This window comes from Ziziphus jujuba, chromosome 4 (genome assembly GCF_031755915.1).
Source record: "Ziziphus jujuba cultivar Dongzao chromosome 4, ASM3175591v1".
NCBI classification, from domain to species: Eukaryota; Viridiplantae; Streptophyta; class Magnoliopsida; order Rosales; family Rhamnaceae; genus Ziziphus; species Ziziphus jujuba.
The window spans coordinates 14,431,946-14,448,337 of record NC_083382.1 but is presented as its reverse complement, the minus strand read 5'-3'; the positions used below and the strand labels follow the sequence as shown (position 1 = coordinate 14,448,337).

At 26.9% G+C, this 16,392-nt stretch overlaps 1 protein-coding gene across 1 annotated transcript; it reads right to left on the bottom strand.

The window, feature by feature from the left end:
- Window positions 1-39: 39 nt before the first annotated feature.
- LOC107417302 (E3 ubiquitin-protein ligase RMA1H1) lies at window positions 40-3,300 on the bottom strand. Its single transcript, XM_016025917.4, has 2 exons — window positions 3,131-3,300; window positions 40-1,019 (listed from the first exon to the last, which is right to left on the bottom strand). Exon 2 carries the CDS (start codon window positions 988-990, stop codon window positions 229-231), a length of 762 nt encoding a protein of 253 aa, XP_015881403.3. The 5' UTR covers window positions 991-1,019; window positions 3,131-3,300; the 3' UTR covers window positions 40-228.
- Between the last annotated feature and the right edge of the window lie 13,092 nt (window positions 3,301-16,392).

Sequence of the window (16,392 nt, the reverse complement as noted above, 5' to 3'; positions counted from 1 at the left end):
CTTTCAGAACCCACGAGAACCTCAAAGGCCATTAACATGTGAACAAGAAAGAAGAATATGAAACTCCATATCAGTCTCATTAATATCAGTCTCATGAATCTTCATAGATTACTACACGAATGGATATATTTTAATATAATATTGAATCCATCCGTGATTTGTATTTCTTACACTCAAATAATTTTTACAGTTTATACAATGGGGCAAAAAGTAACAGGTACGATACTTTCAGAACAAAAGTAGACACAAAATTACACAACAGAAGAGGAAAAATGTAATTCTGCTGAGTGATCTATCGGCCTGCATTACGTGTCTTCTTACTCTCGGACTACTGCTTCCTGCCAGATGATAAGAGTTCGGGTATGTGTATAGGTTTGTCATCGAGTTACCAAACACCCTTGCATATATCATTTCACCCAACATTCCAATAGTTGGATCAAAAATATTTGTGGTGCTACCACCTGGGCTGAGCATCGGCGAAGCAGAGTAACCGCGTTGAGAATAATTAAGTTGTGATTGATTAGGATAATTTTGATAGTAAAGTTGCTGAGTGGTGTGTTGACTAGGTGAATCAAACCCACAAATTGGACCGAGAGGTCTCCTTGGTATGACTATACCGAGATTGGGGGCCTTGCCCTTTGAGGGTTTTGTGGTTTGGCCACGCCCGTAGAGAGGGACCAGTGAGGCCTGCGAAACTTCAGCTTTGCATACAGGGCATTGCTGCGGTGTTTGGTCTTCGGTTTCGGAAGATGCACTCTGGAAGTGAAGCCATTTGTATATGCAGGGCCAGCAGAAAAGGTGACCACAGAGTGTGACCACTGGATCATGCACGGTGTCTAAGCAGATGTTGCATTCAAAGCCACCTGCAGAATCGTTATCGAAGTCTGCAACTGTATCAGTGATAGAATTCCACTTTTTGAAGGAAGACTTGTTATCTTCAATGGACTCCGCAGGGTTCATGGTTCCTTGAGAGTACTGCTCCATGGCCATATTATCTGTTACTCTTGGCTGCCAAAAACCTAAGAAATATACACAAAAAACAAGCAGGTCAGAATCAATAGTAGATCCTAACGGAAACTAATAAAGACTAACGTTGAAAGGTAGTTCACTAAGATCGTAGAAAAAGCTACACGAAATTCCAAGCATCATTCAACATAGTTTTCCGCTCATAGAATAGAATTCCAACATGTAGATGCTACCAAACCAGTCATGAAATACTTTAAAATCACATCAAAGGTAAATTAACCCAAAATTTGAACCCTATAAATATAATTGAGCATCAAATCATGTCAACTCGAGATTTTGGATCCATATGGATTTATGAGAAACGTCACCGAATTCCAACCAGGTTATAATAAAATTTAATATGTCTTAACAGTAGCAGAATGGCAGCATGTGATGGATCTGAGTCTTTAAACTTATTACAACCGGTCCTTCTAGAAAGTTTCAAAAGATAAATGCGTTCATACAGTCCTTTTAATATTCCATTCAATTTTCCAAGTCTATGCAAGGAAACTCAGAAGATATATTAATCACTGTAAGACCTGATCAGAAGCTGGCCTTCTAGAAAGCTTGTAACGTGCATTCAACAAAAGCTAAAACTCAATAAATAAAAACCCAATAAAAACCATAATATTTTATTTGGGGATTTTAATGCAGCCAACTCATGTCAAAGTTTGGACGACCTAAATGGAAGCTGGCCTTCTGGTAAGCTTTCAGACTTCAACAGGTAAAAGTCTAATTAAATCTTAATATTTTTCTTCCAGATCTGCAACCTGCTTTATATTTATTCCATATTTGAAGATTAAAAACAATCACAATTTCAAGAAGTCCTAATCGAGGATCCTCAAGATAATTAAACACATCAACCGTGTTGAAATTTGCAAATATCCGTTGACCTAATCATAACCAGAGCTTCTATTAATCCAAGTGAAATACAAGATCAGAACTCTATAAATTCCACTTCCTAGCTAATCCCAAAGCTTAGTGCAGACTCCAGTACAACTCAATTCTTTAACTACCATTATAGATTCTTTTAGAATCTACTTAGATCTAGAACAGAAAGGAAAGATCTTGAACAGAAAATAAGAGCAAACATACAATGCAAAGAAAAGAAATAGAAGTGAGGCAATAATCACATGCTTCATAATTTAGATAATTATGAGATGCATAGAGTGTACAGTGAGGACCTCTTAATATAAGGAAACCAACCAAAAATAATTCAACAGCAAACACATGTCTTGAGTTTTTAACACAAAACTTCACAATTGCAACAAGAAAGGGCTATCATCTTAAAATAGCACAGGCTAGATTACCACCATATGCCAGATCAAGTTCCACCACCTTCCTTTTCTTTTTCCTTTCCTTTTTATTTATTTTTTATTTTTCCTCAGCTGGGTAAATTACTAACTTACAAGAACACCAAAAGCCATAAATGACCAAAAAGAAAACCATAGATTAAATAAATATTTTAAAAAAATACAAAATAACGAAAGGGTGAGAAAAGAAGCCAAGAGTTAATTTATTTGTGAAATAACATAGCACAGGAATCCAGAATCCCAAAATCAGAAAGGAAAATTTTCTACGGAATACATAGTCACAGAAACAGTTGGTCATAAATTCTCGTTTAAGTTTCCAAATCAAAAACCATTAAACACCCACGTAACAAAAGAAACCTTTAATATATTAAAAAAAAAAATGGTTTCTGAGATTATTCCATTAACAACTTTGCAAGCAAAGAAAAGCCTGGATTATTCCCACCTAGGAAGAAAGAAAAAAAATGATTTGTACAACCCCAACAGTTCTCCAAGCAAACAAAAAAAGAGAGAAAAAGAAAATGGGTTGTACTTGAAAATTTCAACAAGGATATTAAAAAGATAAAAAGAAGGAAAAGGGATTCAATATTAAAACCAACAAAAATTAAGCAGAGTGCAAAAACTAATCCTGATGAAAAAAAATTAAGTATTTGGGTTATCAAAAACAAACAGATACAATTTGAATCAGCTCATAATCACCCCGCTAAAGAAGAAAATAACAAGCTCAAATTTACAAGGATCTTAAATCTACGGTGCATGCGAATTGAAAGAAGCAGAGAAGAGAGAGAGAGAGAGAGAGAGAGTTGAATGCATACCGATACTAGAGGAGAAGTGTGGTCAGCTAGGAGGAGCTGAAGTTGTTGTGAGCAATGGGAGAAAAAAAGAAGAAAAGCTCTGGTTAACAGAGCTGCAATGGCTGATTTGGGTGAGAGAAAGAGATAAGAAACCGAAGAGAAAGCGTAGGAATTGGGTGAGAGGAAAGAGCAAACCGGCATTAGATATATATAGAGACAAAAACACATCATGATATTTCTTTTTGTTATTATTATTATTTAATTTTGTAAAAAATATTATTATTTATTTTAATAATTAATAAATTATATATATATATATATATATTATGGGGTTATGGAAACTTTGCCCTTCACGCACTGTGATCGACACCCTATGCTTTGCTAACGTGGCATGCTATCCTCCTTTTTTCTTTTTCTTTTTATAGATTTCCTTTTCGTTTTTTTTTTTTTTTTTTTTTTGTGTTGTTGTGGTCAATTCTCCCCGAAGTTGAACCCAATCTATAAGACTTCTAGAAATTCATGAGAAGAAAAGTTAAAAAGTTTTATAAATAATTGAAACTTAAATTACAAAACTTTTAGAATTATTCATGGTTTTGCTTAATCCATCACTTTTTTTCTTTTTTCTTTTTTGAATACTTAATCCATCACTCAATATAATTAATTATTATGGTTTCAAAACAATTTTTTGGTGAATTATTAAGTTTAATATTATAATAATAACTTGCTAGAGATAATTTTATTTAATAATAATTAATTCCAACAAAAAATTAGGAAAATATATATTCTTGTTAATCTTCTAATGTTATAAAGGTTTTACTTTTTTTTTTTAATTTAGAACTATTACATTTTATATAATTTTTCTTAAAAAATAATTAAAACTATTGTAGGATTTTTTTTAATTTTCATGACTCCAAAAAAATTATTAAAAAAAACTCCATGAATATTGAGAATCATATATATTTACAAGCCTACAAAATATATAAATTAATATCTAAAATCCATCGTCATTTCTTTTGGAATTTAAGGTCAAATGTGCTTTGTAAATGAAAAATAAAGAAAGGTTGTTAATGTCGCGATAGTTTTCTCTGTCAATAATGAAGATAAATTTTAACACTTGACAAGAGTGGAAAATTAAAGCAATCTTTATATGTTTATATATATATATATATATATATATATATATATGTGGTTAATTTCTTATCCATATGTTGTTCTCTATTATCCCAAAATACTCAAAAAGGTTTTGTAAACATGCATTATTTGGATGTTATTTCCTATCCAAAACTATTAAAATAAATCATATTTTAATTTAACCATCTGGCAACACATTTTAAGATTTTACAAGTTTTGATTATATGATGGTTTAGGTCCTCTAAGATGGGTTTAGATGATGTCAAATGGGGATATACAACTAACAGTACAAGAATGATAACTAATGAACAACCAAGAAGTTAATTTTGTTTTTTTACTCCTATTCGAAATATCAATTACAATAAAGTTTAGTAAAGTAATTTGCCATATATACTATCAATTTTTGTAGTTCAAATTGCATTCTCTTTAAAAGATGGAATGTCTTTCTTAGAATTAATTTATGTGTTAGCTTTTGTTTGAAGCAAACTTAATAATTAATATTAAAACTTTATCGATGTCGTTATCTATTAATATATGGCTTACTAATAAAAACGATTTGGTACTATATAATTGCGTACGTATGTGGGAACGCTAAATTTATTACCTCTGTTGGGAACACTCCATTTGTTAATTTTTATTTTTATTAGGTTTATGAATATTGTTTTGAAAACTATGTCAATACTAAAAATAAAAGCCACATGTCAATAGAAATTTAAATACTTCCTTTCAAAGATTTTACTTTTTTATATCAAATTTTTAGTATTAAATACAACAAAAAAATTAATTTTTTAGTATTAAAAATAAAAAAAAAATAAAAAAAGTTTAACATGTAAAGCTAAATAAATTAGACACTGTGGGTCTCATTCTATTGCCCATCTTATCATATCTCTTAAAATAAATTAGTAAATAGTTTCTAAGAGATCAATTTTGCTTATATTGCACAACTATCACGCCTCACCTATCTGTCGAAGATCCTTTTCACTATTAATGCTTAGAGAGATAAAAGAATTAAATGCTATTTCTTAAAAATTACAGTCGGTAGCGCTAGCAGTATTAGAACAAAATTTGTTCAACTCAACCTTAGATTTTATGCATGTATGAAAAATATGATATTTGTGTTATTATGTATTTATCCTTTTATTTTCTTGCTAATAAACAAAATAAATAAAAGAAATACCAGTTTTTCTTATTGATATGAAATAAGAAAAATATTATTTATCATCATTATAATCATCACTAGTAAAATTTATATATCATTTAAAAATTTAAGTAGCTATTAAAAATATTATCTTTCACAGATTAGGACTTTAAAATAAAAATTAATATAATTAAATAATATCGATTAGCAATTGTCATATCAACACTAATTCCATTAATGATCGTCATATTGATAACAAATAGTAATATTCATGAAATTAATTTATTGCTTCCATGTATGTGTAAGTCTTTGCATTATATCATGGCTTTGTTCTTTTGCAAATTTAGAAATAGAAAAGAACTTGTTAAAATGTAACAAACACTCAACGCTTTCAAATTTTTTATCACCACATGCATGTAGGATTGAAAACTAAGAAAAATGAACAAATTAATTAATTTAGGAGCTAAATAATTCAATCTAGTTCCAAAACTATTTCACTAGTTGTCGTTGCCATGGTACTTAGAGACAATGTCTCAAACCTCCAACACTATAAGTGTATTATAAGTGTATGTGTAAGGATACGAACTAAACCAATCTCGTATAAAGATACGAACTAAACCAATTTCACTTTGATACTATTTGTTCAACTAAGATTTTAGTGTGTATATATATATATATATACACCCACTAATCGTATGGACAAAATTAGAGTTATATATATATATATATACGCATTGAGGTGATTCCAAGTCAAGTTTTTGTGCGTAAAAAACAAGCTTTACCAGTATTGGACAATATCGCATATTTGCATAAATTCATATAATATATATATATATATATATTTTTAGATAGTCATATAATTAAAGAAGCTAGTATGCACATAATTCCAATATGGATGAACGTATACGTTATAATTATTGTTTTGGTTTTGCTAGATACCTTCACCATTCACACATGCAAGTAAACGACAACCAGACATTAATCATGTGAAGGCAACCTCATAATACAAAATCATAATTAAATCCAAAGCAATGCCTTAAAATAACTAATCCATCCAAAACCTTGTAATTGTACGAACAATATTATAGAAACTGCTAAATCATCAACCCCAACATTTAAAACAAACAATATGTACATATACATATAAATCATGAATGTACATATATATATATATATATATACAATTTTACGTGTTATAATAATGTTTGAATTTGGACGGCTGTCATAGGAAAGATGACTGTAACAATATGCCAATAATGCTAATGGACACTGACATGCATGATATATAAGTATGTGTCAAAGCCTCACAGATTATACATGCATAAGCAATTTTATTGTTTTAAATTTCTTTTTTCTATATATATATATATATATATTGCAGAGTTGTAGTTTTATTTGTTTTCTATTTGGGCAAAGCAATTATGGTCTTAGTGATTTATTAGTTTTTGTGGTGAATGAATGGTTTCTTTCTTCACAAAACTATTATAGAAAAATAAATTTAAAAAAATTAAAGAGAGAGAGAGAGAGGAGATCTGTTATGTCACTAATCACTGTATTGGAGGTAGCTTTCTGAATAACCACGTTTATATACATAGAGTGCGATCTAAGGTAGCAACTAGCAAATAAAAAAAAAAAATGGTATTTACCAAAAATAAAGAATAAAAAAAAAATAGTGGGTGCTTGTTTTGCTTAATTAAAACATTTATATTTAAAAATGCAATTATTCTGTTTAGTTGGAAAATTACAAGTCAAGTGACAATTATTTACAAGCTAGATGATTGCTCATTTATAGCTACTATTATTATTTTTTTTTAATAGTTGACTATCTAGAAAAATGTGGTCGGCGATCCATATTAAAGTCAATGCTATCCACATTCATGGCACATTACCAAGAAAAATGGATAATTAAAAAAATAATATTAACATAAGTGATAAATTTTTTTAAAAAAAAAAAGACTATTTTAAAAATTGAGTTGTGAATAAAAAAAGTTGAGAAGGTGAAAATTCAAAATATGTATCTAGCTGGTACTAGAAGCAATCCAATTTTCCATTGGGTAGGATTTGTTTGTTTATTCCCATTGATGTGGCATTGACTAGGACTTTTTTTATTTATTATCAATGACCAGGAACACATCTCGAGACTGGCATAAGCAAAGGAATCTACTGGAGGAGAAAAACTAGCGTTTGAGAATCAGGAAAATCAGGACCGTTGAAAATTTTCTTTTCTCAGATTTCTAGAAGAACAAAAGCGATGACGTGTTAGAAGGAGGTGGAATGGCGCAGAATAAGGCACCGCCACACGTAGCACGAGAGCCTAACTTCCTGACAGATTGAATGTTAAAAAAAAAATAATAATAAGAAAAATAGAAAAGGTTCCCCAGCAACACAAGTGATGGGGTTGACGACTTAGCACTGATTAGGTCTTCTGTACTGCAACCAATCAAAATAATCCACCCCTGAGATAATGTTTTTGTTATATTACATTATTATTCATTAATTAATGAAAAATTAATATTAATTAATAAATAAATAAATATATATATATATATATATATTTTTTTAGCTGATCAGTGCTAGTGGTTTCAGCTTTGTAATGGCATCGTCCATTGTGTTCCATTGCATTATTGCGTGGGATTGTGGCCTGGGGGGATGACCACTAGAATCTTATCATCTTTTTTAGCATTCCAATATTATTATTATTATTATTTTTCTTATATAAATATTTGTAAATTTGTCTTATACATACCATTTTTTTTTAATAAGTTTAAGTACTTGGAAAGAAAAGTACGAAGTATGAACAAGGTAGATAGTCGAGTGTAAAACCAAATATTAAAACATATATAGTGGATGTAAAACATATAACACATTGCAAATTCCTAGTAGGAAAAAAAAAAAAGAAAAAAGAAAAAAGGAGAATGCATGTAAAATATTTGTTGTTTAAAAGATAAAACACAAAACACCTTTCCCTTTCTTTTCTTTTTCTTTTTTTTTTTTTTTCTTTTAAGAAGCAATGTTCTTAAAAATAACCTTAATTAACAAATTAAAACTATTGGAGAGCTATTACATAAAAAGTATTAAAAAAAATGGTTAATCATGTAAGTTTTTCAATCAGTCCTAAACACCATAATAGCTTATAATAATGTTGATAAGCATATCCATCCAAATCCTTTTTTCTTTTTTTCTTTTTTTTTATTACACGTATCCATTCAAATCTATTTATCTCTTTACAGTTCCTAGGAATATGAAGGAATTTCACAATAAAAGAAATTTAAAGGGTACACGAATATATATATTTTTATATCTATATGATAGAGATGTTTATATCCTTTAGAAGACTTCCTCCTACAAACGATATCCAGTGCATATATCATGCATGCACCTTCCATTAAAACATGGAAGTATGATTCCAAATGTCACTTCCTACTTAGTTGTTTGTTATATAGCCATCAAAATTAATATATTGAATAAATCAAATTTAGAGAGTCTTTTGTTTTATGCCTTATCTTTAGTGTCAATATATATATATATATATATCTATACATATATATGTATGGGTGTTTATTCAATCATGGTTTATATTAAATATTGTCAACATGTAGATTCCTATTGAATTAAAAAGAATTCTTTAAAAAATAAAATAAAGAGAGTGGAAATAATATTGTCATTTTTAAAAAAATAATATTAATTGTCATTAACAACATATCATTTTGACCTTTAAGCTGTTAACTCCAATCGTGGATACCTGCAAGAAAAAAAAAAGTCCAATCTTATAAATAGTTAACTCTAATTAATTATTTTATGGAACAATGATTTTAAATTTGAAATTTAATATCTTATAAAAATTAATTATTTTATCCAACAATGATTTTAAATTTGAATTTTAATATCTTATAAATTGATAAATTATAATTTGTATTTTAGAAAATAAAAACTCTAATGGATGTATATATTCAACTTAATTATGGAATCGATCGGGTAACGAAAGTGATATAATTATTAATTTTTCAAGTTTTGAAAAAATAATTTTAATAAAAATAACAAAAAAGTTTCCAAATTGTTGAAATATCTAACGCAATTGTCCTGTTAATATTCAACATAATTATTGCAAACCGAATCCAATACAATATATATATTTTTTTTCACATATAATCTTTTTCACATCAACTTACATTTCATTAATGGACATATCAAATTAATATAACTAAACGTTAAAGTTGTTGACGCAATTATTTGATTCGTAGAAGAAAAAAATTAAAATGAAGGGTTAACAAAGGTGTGACTTCTAGAAGACAGAAAACACAAATATTTTTTAATTCCATAAAATATTTAAAATTCAATAATCTCCGGTATTTTGGGTTGAAAATTCTAGAAGGAGTGAAAAAAATGGACCGCGCAATTGTGTCCGTCCAATGGAGTCCATATATCTCTGTGACGCCTGCGAACGAAATAAGCTCATCGGGTCCCACTCCATTTTATATACAGGGTCCCACTTAGAAATTTTACGGCACCCAGAATCTCATCCAATGCTAAAGGCTCAAAGCTTAATGTAAGGTAAGATATTTATGTTAAAATATTATTAATTAATATATTTAAATAATTAGATGAATCTGGGAGTTGAGTTGTTGAGAACAGTTTTATCTACGTTTCTATGTTGGATTCAAGTATATCGGAAGGTAAGAAAAATATATATATTTTTTAAATAATTTAATTATAAATTAATAAAATTTTAAATTAATTAATTAATTAAAATAATGAATTAGTTAAATATTATTATATTATTTATTATATCGTTAAGTCTATGAATATTTTAATAATTTTAACTTGTTAATTTTAATGCATGAAACTTCACTGTAGTTTAAAAGTTAAAATAAGCATCTACCCTAAACTTAGAAGTAAATCCTTCAATATATAAATAAAACACAAAAATAAACGAATTAAAAACGTCATTTCGTTTGATAAATACGTTCCATGATCTTTGACGTCACCAAATAAAGAATAAAACAAAATAAAACTAAAACAAAAACAAAAAACAAAAAAATAAAATAACCGGCGCTTAGTGGAAGGTTGTCAGACTCAAGAGTTTGGGATGGACTTGAGCGCCCACTTCTTTTGACTAACAAATTATAAGCTATTCATTTTCATTTTATAACGATTTTATCTCTATAATATTGTATTTAAAGTGTTAAAAAATGTAATACCATTGTAGAGGCTTCCGAAATCTTGAAGTAATTTTTTTTTTTTTTTTTTTTAGAAAAATCTCAACGCCTATCTAAAAATTAATTCTAGGAAATAATTTTAACTTATTTTGTCACTATTTCAAGAAAATAAAATATTAATTAATCATCAGTTTATTATTTTTGTTGTAAATTATTTGATCATGATGTTGAAAAAGAGATTTAGAGTTATAATCTATAAAGTTCTTTATGTTTTCTTTTGCATTTTCAAATGAGCCGTATCATTACTTAAGCATGTTCTTGAGCTTGTTAAGTAGATTATTCAATTGATTAGACATTCACCATGACAAAGATGGTTGTTGGAGACAGTAATTTTTACTTATAAAAACCCAAAAAACTTTTAAAGAACGGTTTAGAATTGTTTGGATCACCAGATTAGAAGAAGGATAGGACAATGTGGTCTAAAAGGAGGGGTAAAGCCAGAAATTGGGGGGTGGATTTTTTTTTAACAAATATAAATTTACGTATTAAAATGATATAACTTTATATACACACATATGCAACATAAAATACTTATTACTTATTATATGTTATATTGATTAATTATAATATTATATGGAAAATATACAAAAATTTAAGTCTCCAACTTAGAATATCTTCCCTAGTTTTGTTTATTATTGGATTTTTTTTTGCTGCATTATAAAAATAGATAATAATTTGGAAAAAAAAAAAACTAATAGATGTGTTTAAATATCTTATCAAGCCCATTTATATAAAAAAAAAAAGAAAAAAGAAAAAAAACCATTGTCAAGTTGATATTTTACTTATAGAAGATTTGTCAGATATTATAAAAAAATTTTAAAAGTAAACCTTTTTTAAAAAATCAATTTTATTAAAAAAAAAAACTCAATAAAGTATACATTAATAATTTAACAATCATTAATATAATTCAATATCCATTTATACTATTTAAATTGAGACTATATCAAATTTTATATTATATAAGCAGCAATTCACATTCAATTCCAACCTTTAAAAAGTTTGGTTATTTTGTTTTATTTTTTTGGTCAAATGGTCTTTAGGCTAATCGATAGGTTAACGATACAGACAAATCAATAATATTGAGTTTTTTTTTTTTTTTTTTGAAAAAGTGCATCGTTTGTCTTCTATATAAAATAGCGCCGCTGCCCGCGCCTTAGGTGCGCGCGTTCGAGTCACTGGGTTGGGGGAGCTTAGGGACAGCCAAAAAACAAAAAAAAAAAAAAATAAATAAATAAAATTTAAAAAAAAAAAACTATTTTTAGATCATTTTTGTTTTTAAATATTTATTTTAGTCGCAAAGTACCATTTTCTAAATGAACATGATCTCAGTAACATTTGAAAAATATATATTGAAAATCAAAAGCATAAAGGGAAAAAATATAAACACCAATTTAATAACTAATTATAGTATAAATGTTGATTATTAATTTACTATCAAATTTTTTATCAAAAAATAAATTATCTTAATCAAAAGATAATAACTACGTTATTAGATAAAGTTTCCTTTAAAAGATATATAACCTTATCTAAAACAAAAAAAATTTGCATAAAAAACTAAATTATTTGAATCAAAAGATAATAACTACCTTATTAGATAAAATTTCCTTTAAAAGATATATAACCATATCTAAAACAAGAAAAATTTGCATACAGAGGTTCTACCATGTCAGTTTTAAATTAATCACTTATAAGTATGTGACACATTATACAATGATAAAATTAAGTATATGAGTTTTACAAGATATTTATTGAATGTTCATTTATGAATAGCCCGGTGCATTACATTACTCATACAATAGTTGTATATAAATTTTTTCCTAGAAAATTTATGTTTTGCATGTAAAATCTATCGGACAAAAGAAATCCCATGGATTGCAACAATCCATTTTGTAATAGACATAATTATCCATTTCTACTCTGTATCAGCTTTTTAGAGCATAGGACCATAGTTCTTTAAATATGAGATAACAAAAATATATAAATGTATAAATTGTTTTATTTATTTAAAAATACAAAAAAAAATATTTAGCCAAAAAATATGTAAACATGAAATTTATAAATTCGGTATGGACGTATACGGTATGTTATAAATCAAAAAATATAAGACAAAAAATACAGGCATTGTATAGATGCGTCCTCGTCTAAAACGAGAGCAATTTGCATACTGTAGTTCTGCATTGTCATTTTTACAACTTTTATTAATTACATATTACATAAAAGTAATCACCTATAATCATGTGACATGTCATACAAAGATAAAATAAATAAAAAAATGTATATAAGTTACAAAATATTTATTGAATGTCCATTCATGAATAATCCGTTTTATTACATTACCCATACAATAATTGTAGATAAGTTTTTTTCTCTTTAAAATTTACATTTTGCATGTGAAATTTATGGGACAAAGAAATCCCATGGATTGAAACAATCCATTTTGTATTGGACATAATTATCTCATTTCTACTCTTTGTTAGCTTTTTGACGCATAGGACCATAGTTAGTAAAACATGACACAACAAAAATATATCAATGTATAAATCGTTTTATTTATTTAAAAATATGAAAAAAATTCAGCCAAAAAATAAGTAAACAGGAAATTTATAAATTCGGTATGGACATATAATATGTTATAAATTAAAAAATATAGGACAAAAAATACGGATATTAAATATATATTAAATTTCGATATTTTTCATGTATAAAAATATAACTATTAATGAGATAATGATAATTTAATATATAAAAAATTAAAAATAATAAATAATTAAAAGAATAAAATAAAAAATAAAAAATTTTTATAGACATTTTTTAATGCTGTCGTAAATAAAAAATAAAAAATATTTTTATACAAATTTTTTTAATTGTTGTTGTAAAAGAAAAAAATAATTGAAATTATTTATTTATTTATTTCAAAAAAACGTATTGTTTTTTTACTTGTATAATATGGTAATATGTTTGACATATGTTTTTAACTTTTCCTTTTAAAAAAACTTATATTTTTCTGTACGTTTGAAATTGACACAGAAAATGAGAAATTTTCAAATATGTAAATTAAAATATACAATTTTGGTAATTAATAATAATAATATAATAAATCAAACTATTTAAAAAATTATTATAAAGAAGTTATCTAATTTTAATTATTTTGTTTGCTTCAAAAAGTCAATAAATTTAATAAACTAATATAAAAAAATTTAGTCTAATTTAATTGATACTAAAAACAGAGTTGAGTTAATTTTTATCCTATCATGCCTGTCCTAATTCTAGCCTGAAATATAGTCAAACCTATCCTGGATACAAAATGGATTTAAAAAAAAAAAGAAAAAAAGAAAAATTTAAAACTAATGGATTCTTTATATATTTAAAATCGAGCATAAATAAATTTTAGACTACATACAAAAGTGTTTATTTTAAGTTACAGAATAGGAAATTTTTGTGGAGAAGACAATGATCTATAAAATATGTAACAGAGTTAAAAAAATATGTAACTTTTAATTATAAAAAAATAAATAGCATTTCAAAATTTAAAATATTACCCATTTTATGGTTTAATATTATTCGTATATGAATCATGTTATATATTTTAGAGATTGTCATTACTGATCTTATTATAAGACCGATCTAATTATAGACACTTCCAAATAAAACAATGGCAAATTCTTTGGTTGTGTTTGTCGCTTTATTTTTCGCAATGAGCAAACGTGGTCTCTCGTGTTTTTAAAAATATACATGTATATTTTATTTATTACTCATCTTTCTTCCTCTCTCTTTTTCATGTCTCCTTCATTTTTTTTTTTTAAAAGAAATGTTTATTGCAAAGAAATTCCTTGAAAAACATAATCTCTTTTAAGTATTTATTAGCTATAATTTTAAATCTATTTTCTTTTTTTTTTCCTTTTTTTGGTAATAAGCTATAATTTTAAATCTTTGCTACAGTAATCACTCCACTTTCAGCCAAAGTTAGTATTTTTTGCATCTTTTTATCTTCGGATCTGGCTGTTAAAGAAGATTTTTAATGGCCATTAATGTAATGCAAGCAAGGCTAGTCTCTAGAAAGTATGAACTTCCAATTAATCTTCTTCTTCTTCAAAATAATTGAATAAATTTGAAAATGGAAGCCAGACTAGCATGGTCTTTTCTTTCTTCTTTTTTTTTTTTCTCATTTTTTTTTGGATTTAAATATTATGTTACTTTTGGTCAAAACTTTTCTAAGTTTTATGTGTTTTACATCCAACTCCGGAACATTATCACTCATTTAATTTCAAAAAAAAGAAAAGAAAGATAATATAGTGTAATCTATATATTTATATTTCATTTTATTTATTTTTATAGGTTAGTTTTATTAGATTATAATATACAACTTATATATTTTTATGAGAATAAATAGCACTACGGAAAGAGTTTCTTAAAGTCACAGTCTTTGAAGAACGAGTCATGGGTTTTAATTCTACCTTTAAAAAAAAAAAAAAATTTCTAAATAAAAATAAAAGAAAAATCAAACAGAAATTCATTAATTTCAATTAAGTAATTAACAACTAAATTTGCCTTCCACTTCTTAGCCAAAAAAATAATAATAATAAAATAAAAATAAATTTGCCTCCCACTTGATTACCATTGGACCCCACGCCCACCTCCCCCTCCTCATTTCACGCCCATTCCGTCCCCGTCGCACTCATAATTTTTCGAGTTATGTCCTGTCTCCTTTCAAAAAATGAAATTAAAAAAAAAAAAAAAAAAAGGTTATGTACCCCTCCCAATTCACAGCTTTTTAATTCTTGGTAACGAAAAATTATTTATTTAATACGTCTGCTCTATTATGATAACTTTAACAAATGCAAATACGGAATTTACAAATTAATATGACGTTGATGGTACCTCACCAAAGAAATTAAGATAGCTACCAAATGCCAACCGATAATTAATAATTGAAATATGATATATATATATATATATACAGTTCACAAACATGGCCACAAGTACTGGCAATTGATGTTCATGAAAGAAATGCTATCCGAACTGAATCATGCTATGTGCATGCATTCATGTAAGTTTCAGATAATTATAAAAATTTCATGTGAATTTGAAATATGGAGACAATAAAGAAGTTCCTATGAAAAATTATACAAAATGTGCTCATCCATAATGCATGTGTTTTCGTACCGTTAAAGGAACCTTACGCAACATTATTTGTGTGAAATAAATTATTCACAAGCTGTTCCAAAAGCTGTTTTTGGGACGAAGTTCTCCTCTCCCAATTAATTATCAAAATTTAAAGAAAAAAAAAACTTTTTTTTTTTTAATAGACCGTAAGTCTTATATCAAGATTGATTTCGAGAGTTTTAAAATGCAAATTTGGTTTACAACATTTTCAATTCGCATTATTGGATTAGACCTTAATTATCATAGTCATGGCAATTGAAAAAAATCAAAAACTATAAATCAATGTTCACATTTTAAAACATTTTAGATCATATCACATTTGAAAATTTTCAAAGATGCTTTATAAGGCATGTTAATTTTATAATAAAAAATAAATATCTGGTAATTAATAATAACCTGAAGTCATAATTGTAGACACCTAAAGAAATCAAGACTAGTGCCAAAAAAGAGATGACTTCATGTCAACCTAAAGTCCTGTTTGCACAGGCGGTGCGTGTACTTTCATGTCAATTGGCAAATATTGGAATATTGATTTGATGGCCGGGTTTAATCATAGACTGTTTAATTTGTTTTATATAAGAAAATACCATATATAAATTCAAATATTGATGTAAATATATTGAACTAGCTAGAAG